This window comes from Myzus persicae, unplaced genomic scaffold, assembly GCF_001856785.1.
Source record: "Myzus persicae strain clone G006 unplaced genomic scaffold, MPER_G0061.0, whole genome shotgun sequence".
Taxonomy (NCBI): domain Eukaryota; kingdom Metazoa; phylum Arthropoda; class Insecta; order Hemiptera; family Aphididae; genus Myzus; species Myzus persicae.
Window position 1 is genome coordinate 75,151 of NW_019102320.1, and position 18,352 is coordinate 93,502.

Below are 18,352 nucleotides of genomic sequence, written 5' to 3' on the forward strand. Positions count from 1 at the left end.
AAAATTTTAAAAACTATAAGTAAAAATATAATTGATCCTCTAGTTTACATTTACAATTTAAGTATTGAACAAAGCATTTTTCCTGATAACCTAAAATTGGCTGTTGTTAAACCTTTATTTAAAAGCGGAGATAAAGCGTCTATGAATAACTATAGACCGATATCCATGCTAAGTAACTTTTCCAAAATATTCGAGAAAATTATAAAAATTAGATTAATTGATTTTCTAGAAAAAAATAGTTTGTTGTCAAAAAATCAATACGGCTTTAGACCGGGATTAAGTACGGATAATGCACTATATCAAGTCACTCAGTACATTTATGGTAATTTAGATAACAATAACAAAACGATGGCAATTTTCTTAGACTTAGCTAAGGCATTTGACACAGTCAACCATGACATTCTATTGAATATACTACCCAGCTTTGGAATAAAATGTTCAAGTTTAAACTGGTTTAAAAGTTATTTGCATAATAGGAAACAATTAGTTAAAATAAATGAAGTTAATGGTAATACATGTGTAATTAAATCTGGTGTACCACAAGGCAGTGTTTTGGGTCCAATACTCTTTATTATATATATAAATGATATATGTGAAGTCAATATTGATGGATCTATAATCACTTATGCTGACGATACATGTCTGCTTTTTTCTCATAAGACCTGGGATGGTGTGTATGAAAAAGCTCACCAAGGTTTCAGACAGATAAGTAACAGATTAAAAGATAGAAATCTTATCTTAAATGTTGAAAAAACTGTTTTCATGCAGTTCTCAATTATAAAAAATGATATTAATTACAATAATATTACAATTCATGACTGTGATATAAACAAAATCTGTGACTCGCAAAATTGTAAATCTATTAAAAAAGTGGAAAAAATTCGATACTTGGGTATTATATTCGATAAGAACTTGAGATGGAATTTACACATCAACAACTTATTAGGTAAACTACGTTTTATAACTTACAAGCTAGTAAAAATTAAATGTATGGTGCCGAAACAAACATTAAGAACAATTTACTATGCACTGTATCAGTCTAATTTCCAATATGGTATATTAGTATGGGGTGGCCTTAAAGATAACATACTAAATGCATTAACAATTAATCAAAATAATATAATCAGAATTTGTCTAAATAAATGTACTGTTACGGGATCTACAAAAGCAAATTACATGGAATTTGGTGTTTTACCGGTAAGGTACCTTTACAAAAAAATAGTAATAATGCATTTATTGAAACATGTTAGACGAGATAATCACTACAATAAATTAGATAAAAAAAGAGAATTTAGAAATTATGACTTTCCTGTTATATACACCAATAAATCTTTTGGACAGTCTTTTGTAGACTATCTGGGACCGACAATTTTTAATTCTATGCCGTATGAATTTAAAAAAAATGTGATAATGGGTGATACTATTAATATTAAATATGTGGTATACAAGTTTTTATTTTTGGAATTAGAGAAGAACGCGTTATGTATGTAAAGTATTTTCATTTTTCTTTGTTTATAAAACTTTGAAATGTTATAACTTTATTAAATTTATTTACTATGTATTATGCTTTTATAATTGTTGAGTGTTTATGTATGTATTTTTCTTTTCTTTTGTAGATCATATTATATATTCTCATTATTCTCATTATATTACTTTATTTCATAGTCTATTATATTAACATATCATATTAGTATACGTTTTGTTATATTATATTATATATTATTAAATTTTATAACTACAATAACTCCCTCTCTTCATCACAAGCCTAGCTTAAAGGAGAGAGGTTAATCGAATTTGTTATATGTTTTTGTAATTTTGTTTGAATGATAAATAAAAAAAAAAAAAAAAAAAAAAAAAATACTGTTTAAAACCATTAATAAACTCGACAATAACTGTTATTGTCCCAATTCCGTATATTAAATGGACAGATGGTGTAATACGGTCATCTATATTTTACCCAATGATTGTATAGGTATTTATTAAAAATAAATGATTTTTCAGTACTCCATTTTTAAATGCTCACGAAAATGATTTTGGACAGTTATTTATAGTATACCCATAAGTACAGAACAGTATACCCTAGGACACGTAAAACATTTTGTTTACTAAATCAAACTGAATTTATTATTCAAATTCTATTGTATTCAAGTAACAGAATATTTTTGAATAACTTATAGATCATTACAACAATTATTTTAAAAATTTCTATTCTTCTTATGGTATTGCCACATGGGGGTGAACCGTTTGCACAATACCATAGTTGCTTTTACCCAGTTGGTGATTATCGCTAGAAGAGTAGTGGTTCTCAATCGGCGTGTCACCAAAAAAAAATGTTTATTTATGTTGTACGCATTGTTCTGTGGGTGGGGCCGTGAGGACTAGAATACACCTCCTGTCATCAGAAGCGACCAAAATGGACCAAACAACGGGCAACAGCATTGTTTGTATCAAGTTTAGATTTATTTATAATTGAATAATACCCCTTAAAAAATAAGATTTATCACTGCGATGTACAAGGCGACGGGAAACCACTTCATTGATGGTCGCAAAAATTAAGCAACGACAAGGCAAGTCTTTAGTAGAAAAAGATATTGTAAGTGTTCAAAGTATAAATATATGATTCTATTATGAAGTTATAACGTGATAGTCAAAACCACAATTAAGAAAAAACAATTGTGAAGTAACATTCTGAATTGACTATTTACATTTAAGTTTAAAAGTGTTGCTTTTTAAAAAAATCTTTAATTATTTTTAAGTCGCTATTTTTATGGATCTGAATTGAAGTGTAGTCGTAAAAAAAAGATCAAAAAGCACGACTGTAGTAGAGTAAAATACAATAATTATTTTTTGTTACTAGTTTTAATACTCCGTTGCATTCAATCGTTCATATTCAGACTACAGAAATTGCACAATACCTGAACATACAATGAAAATATCAACATTATAATGGTCCCAAAAATGCTAAGCTGTAGAATGTGCCAACTTTAGACGAAATATGCTTAAGTAAATGCAATATTGATACAGGTAGATACCTACCAGGCAGTCAAATAGGATATATCTTAGATTCATAATATAACCCGTAAGTCAATATTGTCTATTTGTTAGATTTGTTACGACTAAATGTCCTTAGTAAGTATAGTTATATACTATAACCTACATTTGTATTGGCTGTACGATACCTAAGTTAAATGTATTGCATTTGTATTAGTTATATAAGGTTTACTCATTATAGTTTATTACTTCAAACTCACTGATCTACAATTCCGACCACAAGGGACCCACCCACCGAATTTCGCGGAGACACAAGTTTCAACAAACAGTTCTCGCCAACTGAACACTTATGCGGTGGCTAAGGTGACCTGCTACTCTCGATAATGTAGTATTTTATTGGTATCGGCACTCACTAGTATGTCAGTGAATTCGAAATAGTTGCGCCAATACGGTCTTATCTTGCGCTGCCCGCCAATGTCCCACACATTCAGTTTCATGCCATCCGCCTGCACGGACTTAATGTTGAAACCCTGTGTGGGCGTTATGTGCGACACGTCCTCCGACGCGAGTTTCTTCATCAGCGTCGTCTTTCCAGCGTTGTCCAGGCCCAGCAGCAGGATGCGAAGCTCCTTGTCCGGCGACGAACGCAACCGCTTCAGCATCGACAACAACCCCTGCATCATTTTGTCGTTCGATAATATTGACGATATTGTTACACGTGTATTACGTACTAAAATATAGACTGATAAATAATAATTAATAATCGACAACAATGAAATCACAACGCCCATAATCATGCGTCCAACACCATTCATGTAATATAAATACTACGTTAAATTTAACATGAGACACTCTTTATTCCAAAAAAAAAAAACACTAACGTTTTTGAAAATATTTTTCTCGCATAATTCGAATTCTTTAAAAGTCAACAGTTTTGAAAAAAAAATATTTTTTACTGTTTTTATGTTTTTCGAGTCAAAATATTCGCAGAAGTGTTTCGGACAAGTAGCTATTATTAATAATTATAAGTTATAATAAAGTATAATATGATATGCCATAATACATTATCGCCCGTATTTAAAGTAGGTATCTTCGAGCGGAAAAGTGCGATACTGTGCTTTGGAATGAGGAATTAAAATGCATGTTATCGTTCAAAAAAGTAAACATTTTTAAAAATAACAACTTTAATAAATAGTAAATAATTGGTTTTATTCAGAAACATTTTGTTTTTTAATGACTTAAAATAACTGTGTAAAAAAAGAATTATTTTCAATAACGTTAATAGCTGTTATTGGAATAATAAGCGTCCTACGTTAAATGGATCACCTGGTGTACAATACATATTATATTGGACAGGATATTCTGTTAAACTCTGTTTATTTAATAAACACATTAAAACCTGATCGTTGTAACGTATTGTATCTAAAAAGTACCTATATAATCGTTTTTCTACTTATTTATTGTTAAATAGGCCTACTTAAAGTCAATGAATTTTACACTAACTGTACAATATATAATTTAGGTGCTAGTGGATAATGTCAAATTTAAGACTACGACACATTATTTTAAATAAATATCTTTACCTATCATACAATATATTATATATATATATATTAAATGCGAGGTGACTTCTTTTACCCAACCGATATGATGAAATTTTTTTTAACGCCATTTTTGGTGTGCATTATTTTAAATTAACATGTTCACGGTGCCACAATGTATAGACAATGTATTAAAGTATAGGTAGTGTTTATATATTTATATGCATATTAGATTCCTTTATAGTTTATAGCTTACTATTTATATAAATATATTAAAATATAATATATATACTATAAATAGTATTTATTATACTAAATACATTTTAATAACGACACCAAATTGTTGACTATAAAAATAATATTATAACTCACCATTTTTCGATAGGTATTGGTCCGATCACCACAGTGCTTAGTCTGCAGTTTCCGTCATATTTTTAATTTGCTAAGGGAAAAAAGTGAATATGAGTTACTTACCTACTTTGTTCTTAACAATAACGAAAGAGAACTAAGTATGTCATTTTCTATTGATTTGTGTTGCGTATATCGGTTATGTTTTTTTTTTGTTTTTTGTTTATGTTCTTTGTGGTAATCGTGTTGCTATGGAAATAATAATATAACATTTGAAATTTCAATCACCTGTGTTGTATTATTGCGGTGTGTGCGGGCGCGTGTTCGGCAACACAATCATCACAATTTAACGTATATTATGTTGCCAGAAGAAAAATATATTCGGAAAGTGATCCAAGGATGCCTCGAACTAGGGGTGCAAGTCTCCGAAGAACTGGCATCAGTATTTGTAAGTGTTCTCTGTAATCAGCAATTAAATAATAATTGAATCATTAAACATTCGTATTTTAATCTAACGTTTACAATAAGTGTCATTTCATCGATGTTCGTTAATGGGCGATCAAAACGGTTGTGTAGCTCTGACGATCTGATAAATATTATGTATACTAAGCAAATAGCATACATAGTACCTGAATAAATGACAGATGCACTTCCGCACGGGTGTTATTTTTTAATACTGGGTTATAGTTATATCTTATTTGTCTAAACATTTTTAAAATGTTTTTTAACATCAATTTGCAACAATAATTATTAAATAACAAATATTTATATTAGCAACCATTGTTTAAAAACTAAATAATTGACGAACAAATAATTTTTATTCGTATCTATAACTATCTAAATTTAACTCATTCGAGTAGGATTAAATTATGAACAAATACAATAGGTACCTGACCTGTGTAGTTACCTAACTAGTTATTAGTTAGGTACCCTATTTCATTATTTTTATTTGCTTATACTTTATAGTCATGAAAAATAATAATATAAATATTAATAATAAGCCAACTATTTAGGTGGGGGAAAATTTTTTTTTACCACTTTCTAGAATCAACTATTTTTCAAATATCCCTATCAAACACAACTTGTCACTAGATTGGTAGGTACCTACCTTCCATACTAAGGAGCAAGGATATAATACGATTAATATTATTAGATTAGAATAAGACACATTACTACAACTATTTGTTATAACTGGAATGATATTTTTAAATGAACGATTAATATTTAATACCGGTATAAAACATAGCCACATAGGTACCGAACGCTTTATTTTTATTTTACGTACCTAATACCTATATGGCTAAATTGTTTTGTCTAAATATTATTATTTAAATATATTATAATCGAGTACCTAGGGTACACCTAAAAAAAAAGTTACACGTCTTCACAGAGTAGTCAACAGACCATCTTGACTGCCCTCTGTGCACGCTTATTTATTTTATACAAATATACAGTTATTATTTATTATAAACAACGATCGGAGCAAATTAAGTTTCCTATATCATTATCGCCTAGAGTTATGTGTCTATATAGGTACCTACCAGTCCACTTATTTCAATTTATAAGTCAAATTTAAATACCTACCCGCCTATTACACTTTTATATTGTTTCTAATAATTATAATGTAGTTTAAATGCTGGCTGTTGAGTCCCAACGTGAAGAATTTACAAAAACAGCCATTAAAGAATATAATGGACAAAATTATAGACCAATGTATTCAGCGTTTGTCTGTTCAAAAGGACCCATCTATATTATGCATTAAAATGCAATTACTCATAGAACACGACTATAAAAACAGAGGTACCTGTACAATTAACTGTATAATTACCTCCATATACCTATAATACTTATCTAAACTTTAAACAACATTGAATTCACAGAATTTATTATAAATAAAGTTAATGAAGAAAATGATCAAAAAATTAGACCATTGTTAAACGACATTTTAGATAACGTGGATGACACTGGCAACACAATGAGCACTTACTATCAAAAAATAATACAGTACATAATTTTATCCAACTATATGGGAGACCCGACTTCACCAATACTCATTCAGGAAATTTCTGGTTAGTAAATAGTAAGTATATCATCCGGTTCATAGGGTAAGTAATTGATCACAGGCCACAATATAAAATATAATTATACATAGTAGGTATAGTACCTAGGTAATAATACATAGGTAATAATACATAGGCCACATGGATACCTAGTACTTACCTACCTAATGTAGCCTCTTGTAAGCGGTCCTTCTAATTTTATAGGAGGAAAAATATTTATTGGTATTATATTATTATAAGGTCTATGATTGGAGCACAAGCCTTATTTGTTGTGGTTTTGAACTAATAAGTGGTAGATTAGGGTTAAGTACCTGCCCATGTCCGATTGTTGTTTTGAGCATACGTATGAATTCATCATCCCTTTCTAGGTTATAAAGGAACAGGACTGGCGTTATGGGTGGGCGACCAGGGATCCTGTTATAAAATTGGCCGCCTCAACAAATTTGTAATTGATTATTGGAAGAGGAAGAGGCAAAGATATTATTTTCCTCGGGGTGCAAACATCTGTAGCACCGACATTATGCAGAAAATACATTTTTAATTTTTGCATTCAATTAGGCTACAGAAAATGTAACTTTTTCAAAAACCGTGAAAGTGTTTTTAATTTGTACACATCCATAAAATTCTAAGACATTTTAAAAATGTTTTCAACATTTAAATTCCGTCACGGGAAGTTACAAAATAAATATTTTTCTTTCAGCTGTGATGTCATTGATTTAAAAAGAGAAAAAATTCAAAAACTAAATTTTATGAGCTTTGCTTGCGTGTGTGAGACTGTTCTTGAAATTTTAGACGATCAAATACATAATGCAGTCATTATCTTGCAGGTCGATAAAGCATTTTTTATATAGTATAAATATTCACTTCACACTAATGTTAATTTACTACTTACATGACGACACAGTTCAAATGTACGTGTAATATGAACAGCCTAAATTTACTCATATATGATATTCTCCAACCCCCTTAAATTGGTATTTAGAGGTTTTCCTCTCCGTGCCTTCCCCTTTCATCAATTTTAGCGGTACTGGACGTTCCCCCCCTCGGGACAGAAACATTTCCCACCTGAATCACTACATATATATATTTTTGTTTTTGTTACACATAAATAAGACAAATATAATAGATTGGAAAATAGGTTCTTTGGTTTTACCCGAAATATAATCTATTGACTATCATCATTCGCGTTTTTATTGAAGCTCTTCACATGAGTAGCTCAAGCGCATCAATAGACATTTTAATATATAGAGTCGGAGGTTTTCGTAATAATTTAGAGAAAGCAGAAAGGTTGTTATTATACTACATATATTATATTACCAGATAAAAAGTATAAGTTACGTTTTGTTTTACTTGTATTATTTAATTAGGTATATCATATTTGTATAAGTATTTATAATTTGTACTTGTATAGTGTTTAATATTTTTAATATTTATATTAGTGAAGTTTGTATTGGCATTAAGCAAATTTTTGGAGGGGAGGGGGTCCTAGATAATACCTAACTAGTATAAGACTGCAAGTTTTGCAATCTTCGTTCCGATTTCTGCGGGACAATCCACAATCTAATTATACACCTATGCTTCCTTATTAATTATTATACATTTATACGAGTAGGTGTATGACCATTAACCAATAAAAAAAATCTCTAAGAACAAAAAATACTTATTTCAACTTGTAAAATATTAATATTAGAATATAATCTTTAAGTATTTGATATTTAAAATTTTAAACCAATATTAGTACCTTTCATTCTTTCAGATGCATTACATAACGTTTTAAATCGAACAAAATCATCAGAATTTGAAAACCAATTACCATCTTTAAAAATAAACCAATTGAAAGAAATATCAAACTTGGTATGTGGCATTTGGCTTTACAACATGGATCGTAAGGATAAAAGAGAAGAAACTTTGGATAGTAAGTACCTAAATCTCATTAAAAAAAAATTCTAGTTACTTGCTCTGCTGTATCACAGTCCACAGAACAATACCAGGTATTCAGGTTTTGACTCCTTCGATTGTACGTAAGAGCGCATTTTCATTGGTTAAATTCATAGGCGTACGAACTTAATTAATGTCAACTAAAAACGCACGAGAACGGTACGTCGCGTATAATAGTCGTCTGCGTGAAACGCGGACCTACCACGCATCGTGTTTCCACAAAGCAGAGGTGTAAACTGACCTCAATGTCTGGTGGTGCCGAAAATTATTTTAATTTTGAACCCACCAATACTCTGACTTCCTTTGGAAATTCCCGCTGGAAAACTGTTTACCTAATGTCTTAATTGTACCTAGTAATTAATTAGGTACCTTTTTTTTTTTTAGATTCTGAGCGAAGCGATGAATGTATTGATTTTACAATGATGTGTGTTTTTTTTTTTATTTTTTTTTTTTTGTGTCTGTCATCACCTTTAAGGGCAGTAAAACTGCTTCGATTTTCTTCAACAGCAACTTTTCTGATAGGAAAGTGAATCTAGTTGGTACTTTGGGGGGTCAAAAGTAAACATTTCCCAGTAGTTTTCAAAAGCGACGTGAAAAACAAAAGAAAAATTAAGGAAAAACGGGAATTTTTACGCAAAAAACGAATGGCTGTAGACACTTGAAAATTTCACTGAATGTTGATATTAGCATTTTCTAAACACGATAAAATTTTGAAAATAATTTGACTCTTTTTGAGATGTTTACGGACATTGTCAATTTTCAATTTTCTTAGTTTTTTTTTCTATAAATACCAATAAAATTTTATTTATTGGGCGAAAAAGCTTGAAAATTTAATACAAGGCTCCTGATATATTTTTACAATAGCAATTGTAAAATATTTAAAATACATAGGCACAATTTTTTTTAATAAGCATTTAAAATTCGAATTTTGACAAAATTTATCAAAATCTCGAAAATTATTAATCACTGTAATTAAAAATTATAAAATGTTCAGTTTTTATAACTAAGGATTGAAAATTTAAAACAAAGATTCTCATAAATAGTTCATACTGTAACCAAAAAATCTACAAAATACGGTTTGTTGTTGATGTATAACGCATTTAACTACCAAATGCCTAGTGGATATTGAATGTTCTGATATGATTAATTTGGAATTTATTATATAAGTCAATTTTTTTTAAAAATATTTATGTTCATATACCTAGACTGACATACCGCCTCCGCTCAGAATCGTTTTTCTTATACAATGATATTATATCATTGAATTCAAATTTAATACCATCCATTATACAGTGACCCACTTGTAACCTACTGTACAGCAGAGCGACATCCACTTGCCCACCTTTTTTTTACTTTATTGGAAATATACAATCTGTACCTATGAGGCACAATAAGTACATGCGATGAGAGATACATATATATACAATTTACATTAGTACAATACTAACAATTAGGTACCTAGAATAAAAAAACGATAAATGCTTGACGATTAAAATTATAATTTTATAGATATCTACTTGTTTAACAAATAAGAATACACTTTTGAAAATTAAAATTATAGGTATACAAATTTGTATGATTTTCTGGTGGTGTAAGTGCTACATTTGCACCATCCAATTAACGCCACTTTACCTACTAATCACTATAGACTGTAGACCACAAAGAATGTCCTGAATTTGAATTTAATCATAGATAGGTATAATACCCAATAAGTCGTAGCAGTATACAAACAACGATAAAACTTATATTTCTAGGAATATTTTGTACAACATATTATATAACTTATAAGTAGATATAGGTATCCATGTAGCCGGTAAGTATTTAATTAATTAATGTTTTACCATATATTAATTATTTATCAATTCCAATCTATTTTGTGTTATATCAGCTATGGTTGGATACTATAGTAGTATAGGCTTAATTAAGCTTAAACAGAGTGAGGGGAACCTCGTGACTCAAAGGTATTACCTAAATTTTTTAATTTTTGACCGAAATTAACAAAACATTTATTAGGTTATATAATTTGAAAAATGTTAAATGTATATAAATAGCTTAAAATAGCCTAAATATTTTGAAAATTATATTATATTATGTCCAACAAATACGTTAATTTAGTAAATTTTCGATTTCACGATTATTTCTTTCGAAATTAGAAAAAAAAATTGATTTTGTCAAAACTGATGTTTAAACTTAAAATACATAAACCTGCAGAAATCCGTTTCCGTAGCAACTAGATCTAAAATGATATCAGAAACCACGTTGAACCAATTTTTATGCTCCAGAGAAAAACACATCACTATTAAAACAATATATTTCCCAACCCCCAGGCCTATGTCACCGAGTGTAATTTTTAGTTAGTAATAAAATATATATACAATTATATTTCCAGCTTCTCGTACTCGAAAAGAACACCAAAGATTTCAATGTTCCATATTTATCATAGTACTATCTACTAATACTTACCTTCGAATTTTTTAGTGATAGATACACTTCCTAATGCTGTTGAGTTGCTTCTACAAAATATTGAACACGAGTTAAGAGATAGTATTAAGAAAGTGATGATGACGACTTCGTGGATACTTCAATGCTATAAAGTGTACACTGACATTTTAGCTCCAATATTTGTTATACGGATAAATTTTGCAACTGTTACAATAAAAAAACTGAACGATTATAAAACTGTACTGGTATTTTATCTACAGTATAAGAAAAATCTAGAGTAAGTCAACGCAAGTATTATTATCCAAATTTAATATTTAAATATTAATATAATTTCATTTTTAGAATAATCAAAGAAGATTTAAGTAAATTAAAAATTGAATTACCCACATTACTCATTAAATTCAACAGAACATTTAAAGAAATAAAAAAACTACAAAATACTAATGACTTTGGCCAGGATACAATCTATGTAAGTAATAGTTTCTGATTTAATTTTTGTGATTGATGTGCAACTTTAGTAATATTTTAATTTTCTTTACATAAATAAATGCCGTTAATATTATGTTATTTACAGCCAGAGCTCAACAATGCAACAGTTATTTGGAGTGAAATTAGAGGGATTATGAATCATCTGAGCATTACATGTAGTTTAATATCATCCATGAAACAGTTGACAAATGAAGTAATTTTTACTATAGTGAAACATAAAAAAAAAATATTGCCTTAACATGTTATTTTTAGGTAATAAATATTAGCGAGGATATAGATAATACGTCAATCATGGACACGATTCTAATTGACAGTGAAGAACTGCTTACAATTATTGAAACATATCCATTACATCCCATGTGTGAATGGCATCCACCTACCAGCGCAAATAATAAGCACTTATTTGTAAATGTTTAGTATTGTATTCAAAATTATACCATAGTGATCAAAATTATTTATTTAGGCAGATGGATATTGTGTGGTTATGATAGTTGAAACCGATGGAATATTAATACAACATGACAAAAGCATAGGTGTAATACAGTATTCTGATGAATGGTTTGGCTTTGCAAGTATTCAAGCAGCACTGCATTTTGGTACTAAACCAACATAGTAAGTTGCAACAATTTTTACAGGTTAAAAAAATAAAATGGTAGTTTGTTAAATTGATACCTACTAGATATAAAAAAAAACTTGTTCTAAAATTTCTTTACAACCATTGTAAACATGGTTAAAAGTATTTAAACTTTTTGAGATTCTCAAAACCATAACGGCAGTTATATATAATTATATCAATATTTATTACATTATAGATTACATATTTAATATAGACATAACATTTTCACAGCTATTTGAACCGCTTTTTAAATTTAATGAGGTCTAAACCACATTTATTATCAATTTTCCACTTATACGAACAAATGACAGAAATGCAACACAATTCCAATGAACTGTAAGTAGCACATTGCGTAACCTTCATAGAATGCAAATTTATAATCTATATTTGTATAGAATGGGTGAAAAGAATAAGTACAAGGATGCACAAGTGCAAACAGCAATTTATCCACACGACATAAGTGCAATAAACAAAAACATTCATATTATAAAGGAAATAAAAAAATGTAAGAAAAAGAAAGTAATTGACTCTATCAATAAAACATCAAAAGTAGCAACTCAAAGTGCACAAACTATAGATGTCTACAAATCAGTTCAAGTACAAACTAAATTATGTGATGTTGGCAGTAACACTATGAGTGAAAAAGCCACCAACACAAATCAGTCAGTTTCTCATACTTCCGTACGGTTCAAAAACAAGTTTTATGCAGCTGTAGAGTATGATGATGTTAACAGTTTAGGGTGCTTAACTACAATAAGGTCCACTAACAATTGTCTAACAAAAATGAAAGACTGAAACAACATCATAGGCATTAAATTATTATTATTCAATTATAAATTAATTATAATAAAAATTATGATGTAGATTAATGTCTTAAAATTATTGTAAAAGTATTCTAAAAACACAAAAATGCTTGTTATAATTGTTTACAAATACGTTTATACATTCAAACATTTATAGCTAGATATTTATACCTAGCAAGTGTGCAAAGTATGAAAAAAAGTTTAAAAAAAAATATATTTCACTCAAAAATGACATCAACTTAAATTGCATGCCCACCATTTTAATTAAAATTTTTTTTTTTAGGAATGAAAAATTATAATACTTGAGAAACAGTTTCTCATTGATAAAAAAAAAAATTACCATGAACTTCCACAATTATTGAAGAAACACAAAGGGTAAACACAATTTTAAGAAAAATGAAGATATTGGGGGAGGGGAGGGAGTAGGATATATCAGTAAACATTTTTTTCTAGTACGTAAAACAGTTATGATATAAAATGATTTTTTAAGAACTTCATCATACCAAAAGTTCTGAAACGTTTAACTCCAATAACTTTCATCAAATCATCATCGCAAATAGCGTATTGTTTGTTAGATGGATCCTAAAAATACAAATGCATATTAAGAATACAATTTTGATAATAATTTTAGAATTATTGACAAACTTACATAAAGATTTCTCTCTTTAATGATTGCCCACATTTTTTTAACAACTTCGTGGCGTGGTAAAGCTTCAGATCCCATGAGAGAAGCAAGTTCAGGACTAAGTGCTACTGATTTAGTGTAACCACTATTACCTCCTCGTTTTGCCTGGAAAAGTTTAATTGTTATTTAATAAAAACAACATTTATAATTTCTTAATTAATTAGTTAAATTTGTACCCCAGTTTTCTTTGCTCCTTTTTTGGCTCCTTTCCAGTCTTCATCACTATCACTGTCATCTTTCTTCTTGCGTCCCCGTTTAGCCACAGGGGTCTTCTTTTTAGATGGAGTTCCTTTTTTAGGACTATAGTCACCGTCATTTTTGTCACCATCATCCTACATGAAATTAAATTTGTTGGAATTATTTAAAGTAACTAAAACTATTCATTGTGATGAATTACTACTTACATCGTCAGAACCAGCACTTTCATCACTGCTATCAGCCTTCTTACGCTTAGGAGCCGCTGCCTTTTTGACTGGTTTCACTTCTTCCTCTTCTTCTTCATCATCATCATCATTCTCTGCGTCATCATCATCATCATCATTTTCATCATCGCTATCACCTTTACCATTCTTTTTGGTGGCTTTAGCTTTTTTAATAGCTTCCATTACTAATGTGTCAATTTCTTTTTTCCTATACAATAAATACCATATAATTATAAGTAAAAAAGTTTAATTAATAATGAAAAGTAAAAATATTACCGATCATCAAGATCTGTGTCCAATTTTTTTTCAAGTTCCTGTCTAATTTTTTTAGCAGAGGTTTTTGTCAAATCTGCTGCTTTTAGGAGAGCTAAAAATAAAAATAATTTCAAAATTAAAACAGAGACAAAGTATATTATGAGCACTGAAATGATTAATAGTCACAACTTAGAATTACTAAATTTGGATGCCTAGTTAATAATAACAATATAAGTATGATGGTATGATTAATTTATCAACCAACCATATTATAAAATCAATAGAATTTGAAACTAATACTCATGATTTACATAATACAAGTATATTGAGTAACTTTTCATAGGTTGGATACATTTAACATTTCCTAATATCGAAAAAAAAAATAAAATTATAATAATCAAATAGATACCTTTTAAGTAATAAATTGAAAAGAAATCCAACTCGATGGGGACCTATAGCATATACAAAAATTACAATAAATTGCAAACTAAAATTTAAAATCGCAGCGTTTTTGTAGTAATAATATTTTTAATAGACAGTGAAATGAATATGAATTATGAATAGGACATAATTTTTAATGAACATTGGCAAATTCGGTGATAAAAATCACAAGAGTAACCGAAAGACGAAAACGGCGGCGCCGTAGTCGTGGAAGCGAATATCATTACGATATTCGACCGTGGAATAGGAACGGTAGCGTCGCCGCCGGTTTATTTTTTAGGACGCCGCTTTTGTTTACACCACGGCCGGGCGGAGCGCCATCTAGCGGACACTGGAAGTACATCAGACGTCATTTTTAACAATAATTCGTCCCCCGCGCGGAAAATGACAAGACTTTAATCGGCTGTAAAAAACGGATTAGCACAAAACGGCCGTCCAAACGGTCAAGCCAACGGCCGGGAGGCCTGAAAATCTAAAACACCGGCGACGCCATTAGGACGTCGTCCGGACGCGGGCCGGCGGCGCACCGCGTTCGGGATTGACAATAAAATCGTTGCTAACTAACAGAAAAAAGGATGTGATCGGCGGCCGGTTACAAAAAAATGCATCTGAACAAAAACACATAGAGATTGACGATTCAAACGGTGCCGCCGTCAACCATCGCGGACACCGCCACACGAGCGCGCGGTTTCAAACGGAAACCGACGCGAGTTGAGCTTACGAAAAACTAAAGGACTAACAATTGCGAAAAACCGTTGCAAAGCATAGAACAGATTAAGAAATGTTGGTGCACAATAATTACCGGCGATCTCTTTCTTCAGCGTTTCTTTGGACACGTCGGACATGATGATTGTATCGGCGTCGGTCGGTTTTCAGTTGCCTCGCGGAACTGCGTGAAAAACGTAAAAAAGATTATAAAACAATTGTGTCAGACGTTTGGCCGGCAGTTGTTCGACGGTTAATTCACTAGTGGCGGACCGCGAAAATTTCGGCGTACGAAAACCAAGTACAGACGAGCGGATATACGAAATGAACGGCGGCGGTGAGTCGTGTTAGTGTCTGTGTGTGTGCGTGAAGAGTGTGAGGTGGGTGAGGTGGTGGCGGCCGAACGATAGCGTATAGACAACGGCGGCGGCGGCGACGACGACGCCGCCGCCGCCGCGCGCGCGCTCGTAGGCTGGCTGTCGGGGTGCGGGGCGGCAAAACGGTAATCGCGACGTTGCCATGTGCGACCGGCCGTCGGGATGCGGTGCTCCACGGACGCCCACAGTCCGGCAATGCGGCGACCGTTTCGTTTCGCGTTCTTAATTTTTTTTTTTCACGGCCGATCGTTGGGGGCTAAACCGGCTAAACCTAAATAATGCCTATAAGGCTATAAAGTTTAAAGATTATATAAAGAGATTGAAGACCTATGTCCTTTTCAGAGGTATGTTGGCTGAATGTCCGTCTCGGCTCGGGACAACGATTATGGATACATTTTATTGATAAGGAATTCCGTCGATTTGCATTATACATATTATTAAGAGTTAAGAACACAATCATTATAAACTATTATAGAGAACAACTATAATACTTGTATGTTATAGAATAATAGAATAAATAAATATTAAACAATCAAGCAAACAATTTTACTACAAATGTAAAATGTGTGCATTAACATTTATTCTTGGCTTCTGCAACTCGCCCACGATCAATTCTTCTACTGCTTTAACTCATAAGTATCTTGATCGTTTTATGTTGGAATATTGGATAATTGCTTATTTTAGAATATTTTCGTTTCATTCCTTTTGTCAATATAATATATTTATTTTATTTTTGACAAACTGTACAACCAAATGTTGTACATCCCAAACTACGATAATACCTATTTTACCATACTAATATAAATATATTCATAAAAATTGTCTGCTTCTGTAAGCAATTATTGCTCCATTAAAAATGTTTATAGTCGACGAAGTCACGAAACGCCAAAAAATTATATCATAATCAATTTGAAAAATATAATCTTGAAGCAAAACAACATTATTTGTGTGTTCAAAATGTGGATTAACAGTACACACATCAAAGAAAAACTCGCGAGTTGCAGACCATAGATGCAAACATCTATGCTCTGCAATACACATTTTAGGTATCTTTTGAAAATGGCGGGAACTTTATCCTTGTGCTCTAAGTCGAAAGTAAGCCTTAATTTGTATACATTTCTTGTCAGTTGACTTTTTAAAATACTAGAATATAAACTGTATTCATGATGACATCGAATATAATAAAATTTGATAATCGTGGATGGGACTATGTTTAACCAAGATTTTGAATTTTGGTCGTTTCGGCGGCAACCGTTTGCCGGTTCCCGTCAGGGAACCATCAGTGCGACGTCGCCCAGGTATATGCTCGCCATAGTGGTCACACTGTAATATTGTGTTTGCCGCCACACACCGGGCCCGGCGTCTGGCACACCGGTGTAAAACGCGTAACGGTCTTTTTGATAAACCCTCGTCGTCATAGTTATATTTTTTGTATAGTTCCCTATTTTAATATTTGAAAAAAAAAATTAACCGTCGCGGCGACGCTTACCCCTCAACCCTCCATCATCCATCGTACCAAGGCACCAAGCTCAACCGTCGATCGTTTTATTTTTTTGGTTTACTAGGTACTTTACATTTTTGCATACCTATATCTATATAGCTAAACCTACATCATACATATAAGTACACAATTTGCCGGTCTGATCCTCTAAAAAAGTCTTAATGCCTAAAAACCGAACAACCGACTATTGAACGTTTTGAGATATCTCACGAAACTTGTTCAATAAACCTTGTCCAATCTAGAATGTCACGCATTTGAATTACCTAAATAAAAAATAGTGATTTGTTATAATTACAGGGAAAAAATAGACAGAATAGTGATTACAATTTTGAGTTCGTGGTACAAAGATATTTTGAAATGCCCATGCCCCGGGCCAATATCACATTTATAAGGATGTGGGTTTATTTTTTCTTGAAAATAGAAACGATAGTCTCATTTTTTATACGAGTCATATACAGAACAAAAATATATAATAACAAACATTGCGTTTGATATTTTTTTACCACTTAAAGTTGCGGCCTCGTGGCTGTCACAGTTGGGGGTGATATATATTATTGTTAATACTGGCTATAAAATTATAAAATCCATGGATTACTCTGGGGGGGGGGGAAATCTGTGTCCCTGGCTCCTAATATGCAAAATAGTTTTGGTCATATCACCCTCTAGATAAAAATCCTAGATATAGGAAGGCCACTGGTCAGTGTCACGTGAAAATGTGAAATTGATTAATTTCGGAAC

The 18,352-nt window shown here is 31.2% G+C and overlaps 3 protein-coding genes across 4 annotated transcripts in view; 1 reads left to right on the forward strand and 2 right to left on the reverse strand.

Moving 5' to 3' along the window:
- LOC111031874 (ADP-ribosylation factor-like protein 3) overlaps positions 1 to 5,275 on the reverse strand; it is a 10,326-nt gene extending 5,051 nt beyond the window's left edge. The window contains exons 1-3 of one of the 2 annotated variants that reach the window (XM_022311988.1): positions 5,169 to 5,275; positions 4,905 to 4,974; positions 3,405 to 3,665 (exon numbers count right to left, since the gene is read on the reverse strand). In XM_022311988.1, the coding sequence (XP_022167680.1) occupies positions 3,405 to 3,665; positions 4,905 to 4,907 (264 nt within the window). In that variant the 5' untranslated portion in view covers positions 4,908 to 4,974; positions 5,169 to 5,275. Of the gene's footprint in view, positions 1 to 3,404; positions 3,734 to 4,904; positions 4,975 to 5,168 lie in introns of both variants that reach the window. The other variant, XM_022311987.1, reaches the window with a different exon arrangement.
- LOC111031871 (cilia- and flagella-associated protein 206-like) lies at positions 5,211 to 13,591 on the forward strand. The gene is made up of 10 exons (XM_022311983.1): positions 5,211 to 5,328; positions 6,509 to 6,680; positions 6,761 to 6,949; positions 8,697 to 8,855; positions 11,357 to 11,597; positions 11,663 to 11,789; positions 11,895 to 12,002; positions 12,062 to 12,214; positions 12,273 to 12,421; positions 12,657 to 13,591. The coding sequence occupies exons 1-10, from the start codon at positions 5,239 to 5,241 to the stop codon at positions 12,763 to 12,765; spliced, it is 1,497 nt and encodes a 498-aa protein (XP_022167675.1). The 5' UTR covers positions 5,211 to 5,238; the 3' UTR covers positions 12,766 to 13,591.
- Positions 13,547 to 16,127, reverse strand: LOC111031873 (upstream activation factor subunit spp27). Its single transcript, XM_022311985.1, has 6 exons — positions 15,834 to 16,127; positions 14,612 to 14,702; positions 14,318 to 14,543; positions 14,090 to 14,245; positions 13,878 to 14,018; positions 13,547 to 13,810 (listed from the first exon to the last, which is right to left on the reverse strand). Exons 1-6 carry the CDS (start codon positions 15,874 to 15,876, stop codon positions 13,694 to 13,696), a joined length of 774 nt encoding a protein of 257 aa, XP_022167677.1. The 5' UTR covers positions 15,877 to 16,127; the 3' UTR covers positions 13,547 to 13,693.
- Positions 16,128 to 18,352: the final 2,225 nt, after the last annotated feature.

Coding starts and splice junctions, on each gene's coding strand:
- LOC111031871 (XM_022311983.1), top strand. CDS start 5,239: ATGTTGCCAGAAGAAAAATATATTCGGAAAGTGATCCAAGGATGCCTC. Junction 6,681..6,760: donor ACACGACTATAAAAACAGAG/GTACCTGTACAA, acceptor TTGAATTCACAG/AATTTATTATAAATAAAGTT. Junction 8,856..11,356: donor AAGAGAAGAAACTTTGGATA/GTAAGTACCTAA, acceptor CGAATTTTTTAG/TGATAGATACACTTCCTAAT.
- LOC111031873 (XM_022311985.1), bottom strand. CDS start 15,876: ATGTCCGACGTGTCCAAAGAAACGCTGAAGAAAGAGATCGCCG. Junction 14,246..14,317: donor AAAGTGCTGGTTCTGACGAT/GTAAGTAGTAAT, acceptor AATTTCATGTAG/GATGATGGTGACAAAAATGA. Junction 14,019..14,089: donor AAGGAGCAAAGAAAACTGGG/GTACAAATTTAA, acceptor AAACTTTTCCAG/GCAAAACGAGGAGGTAATAG.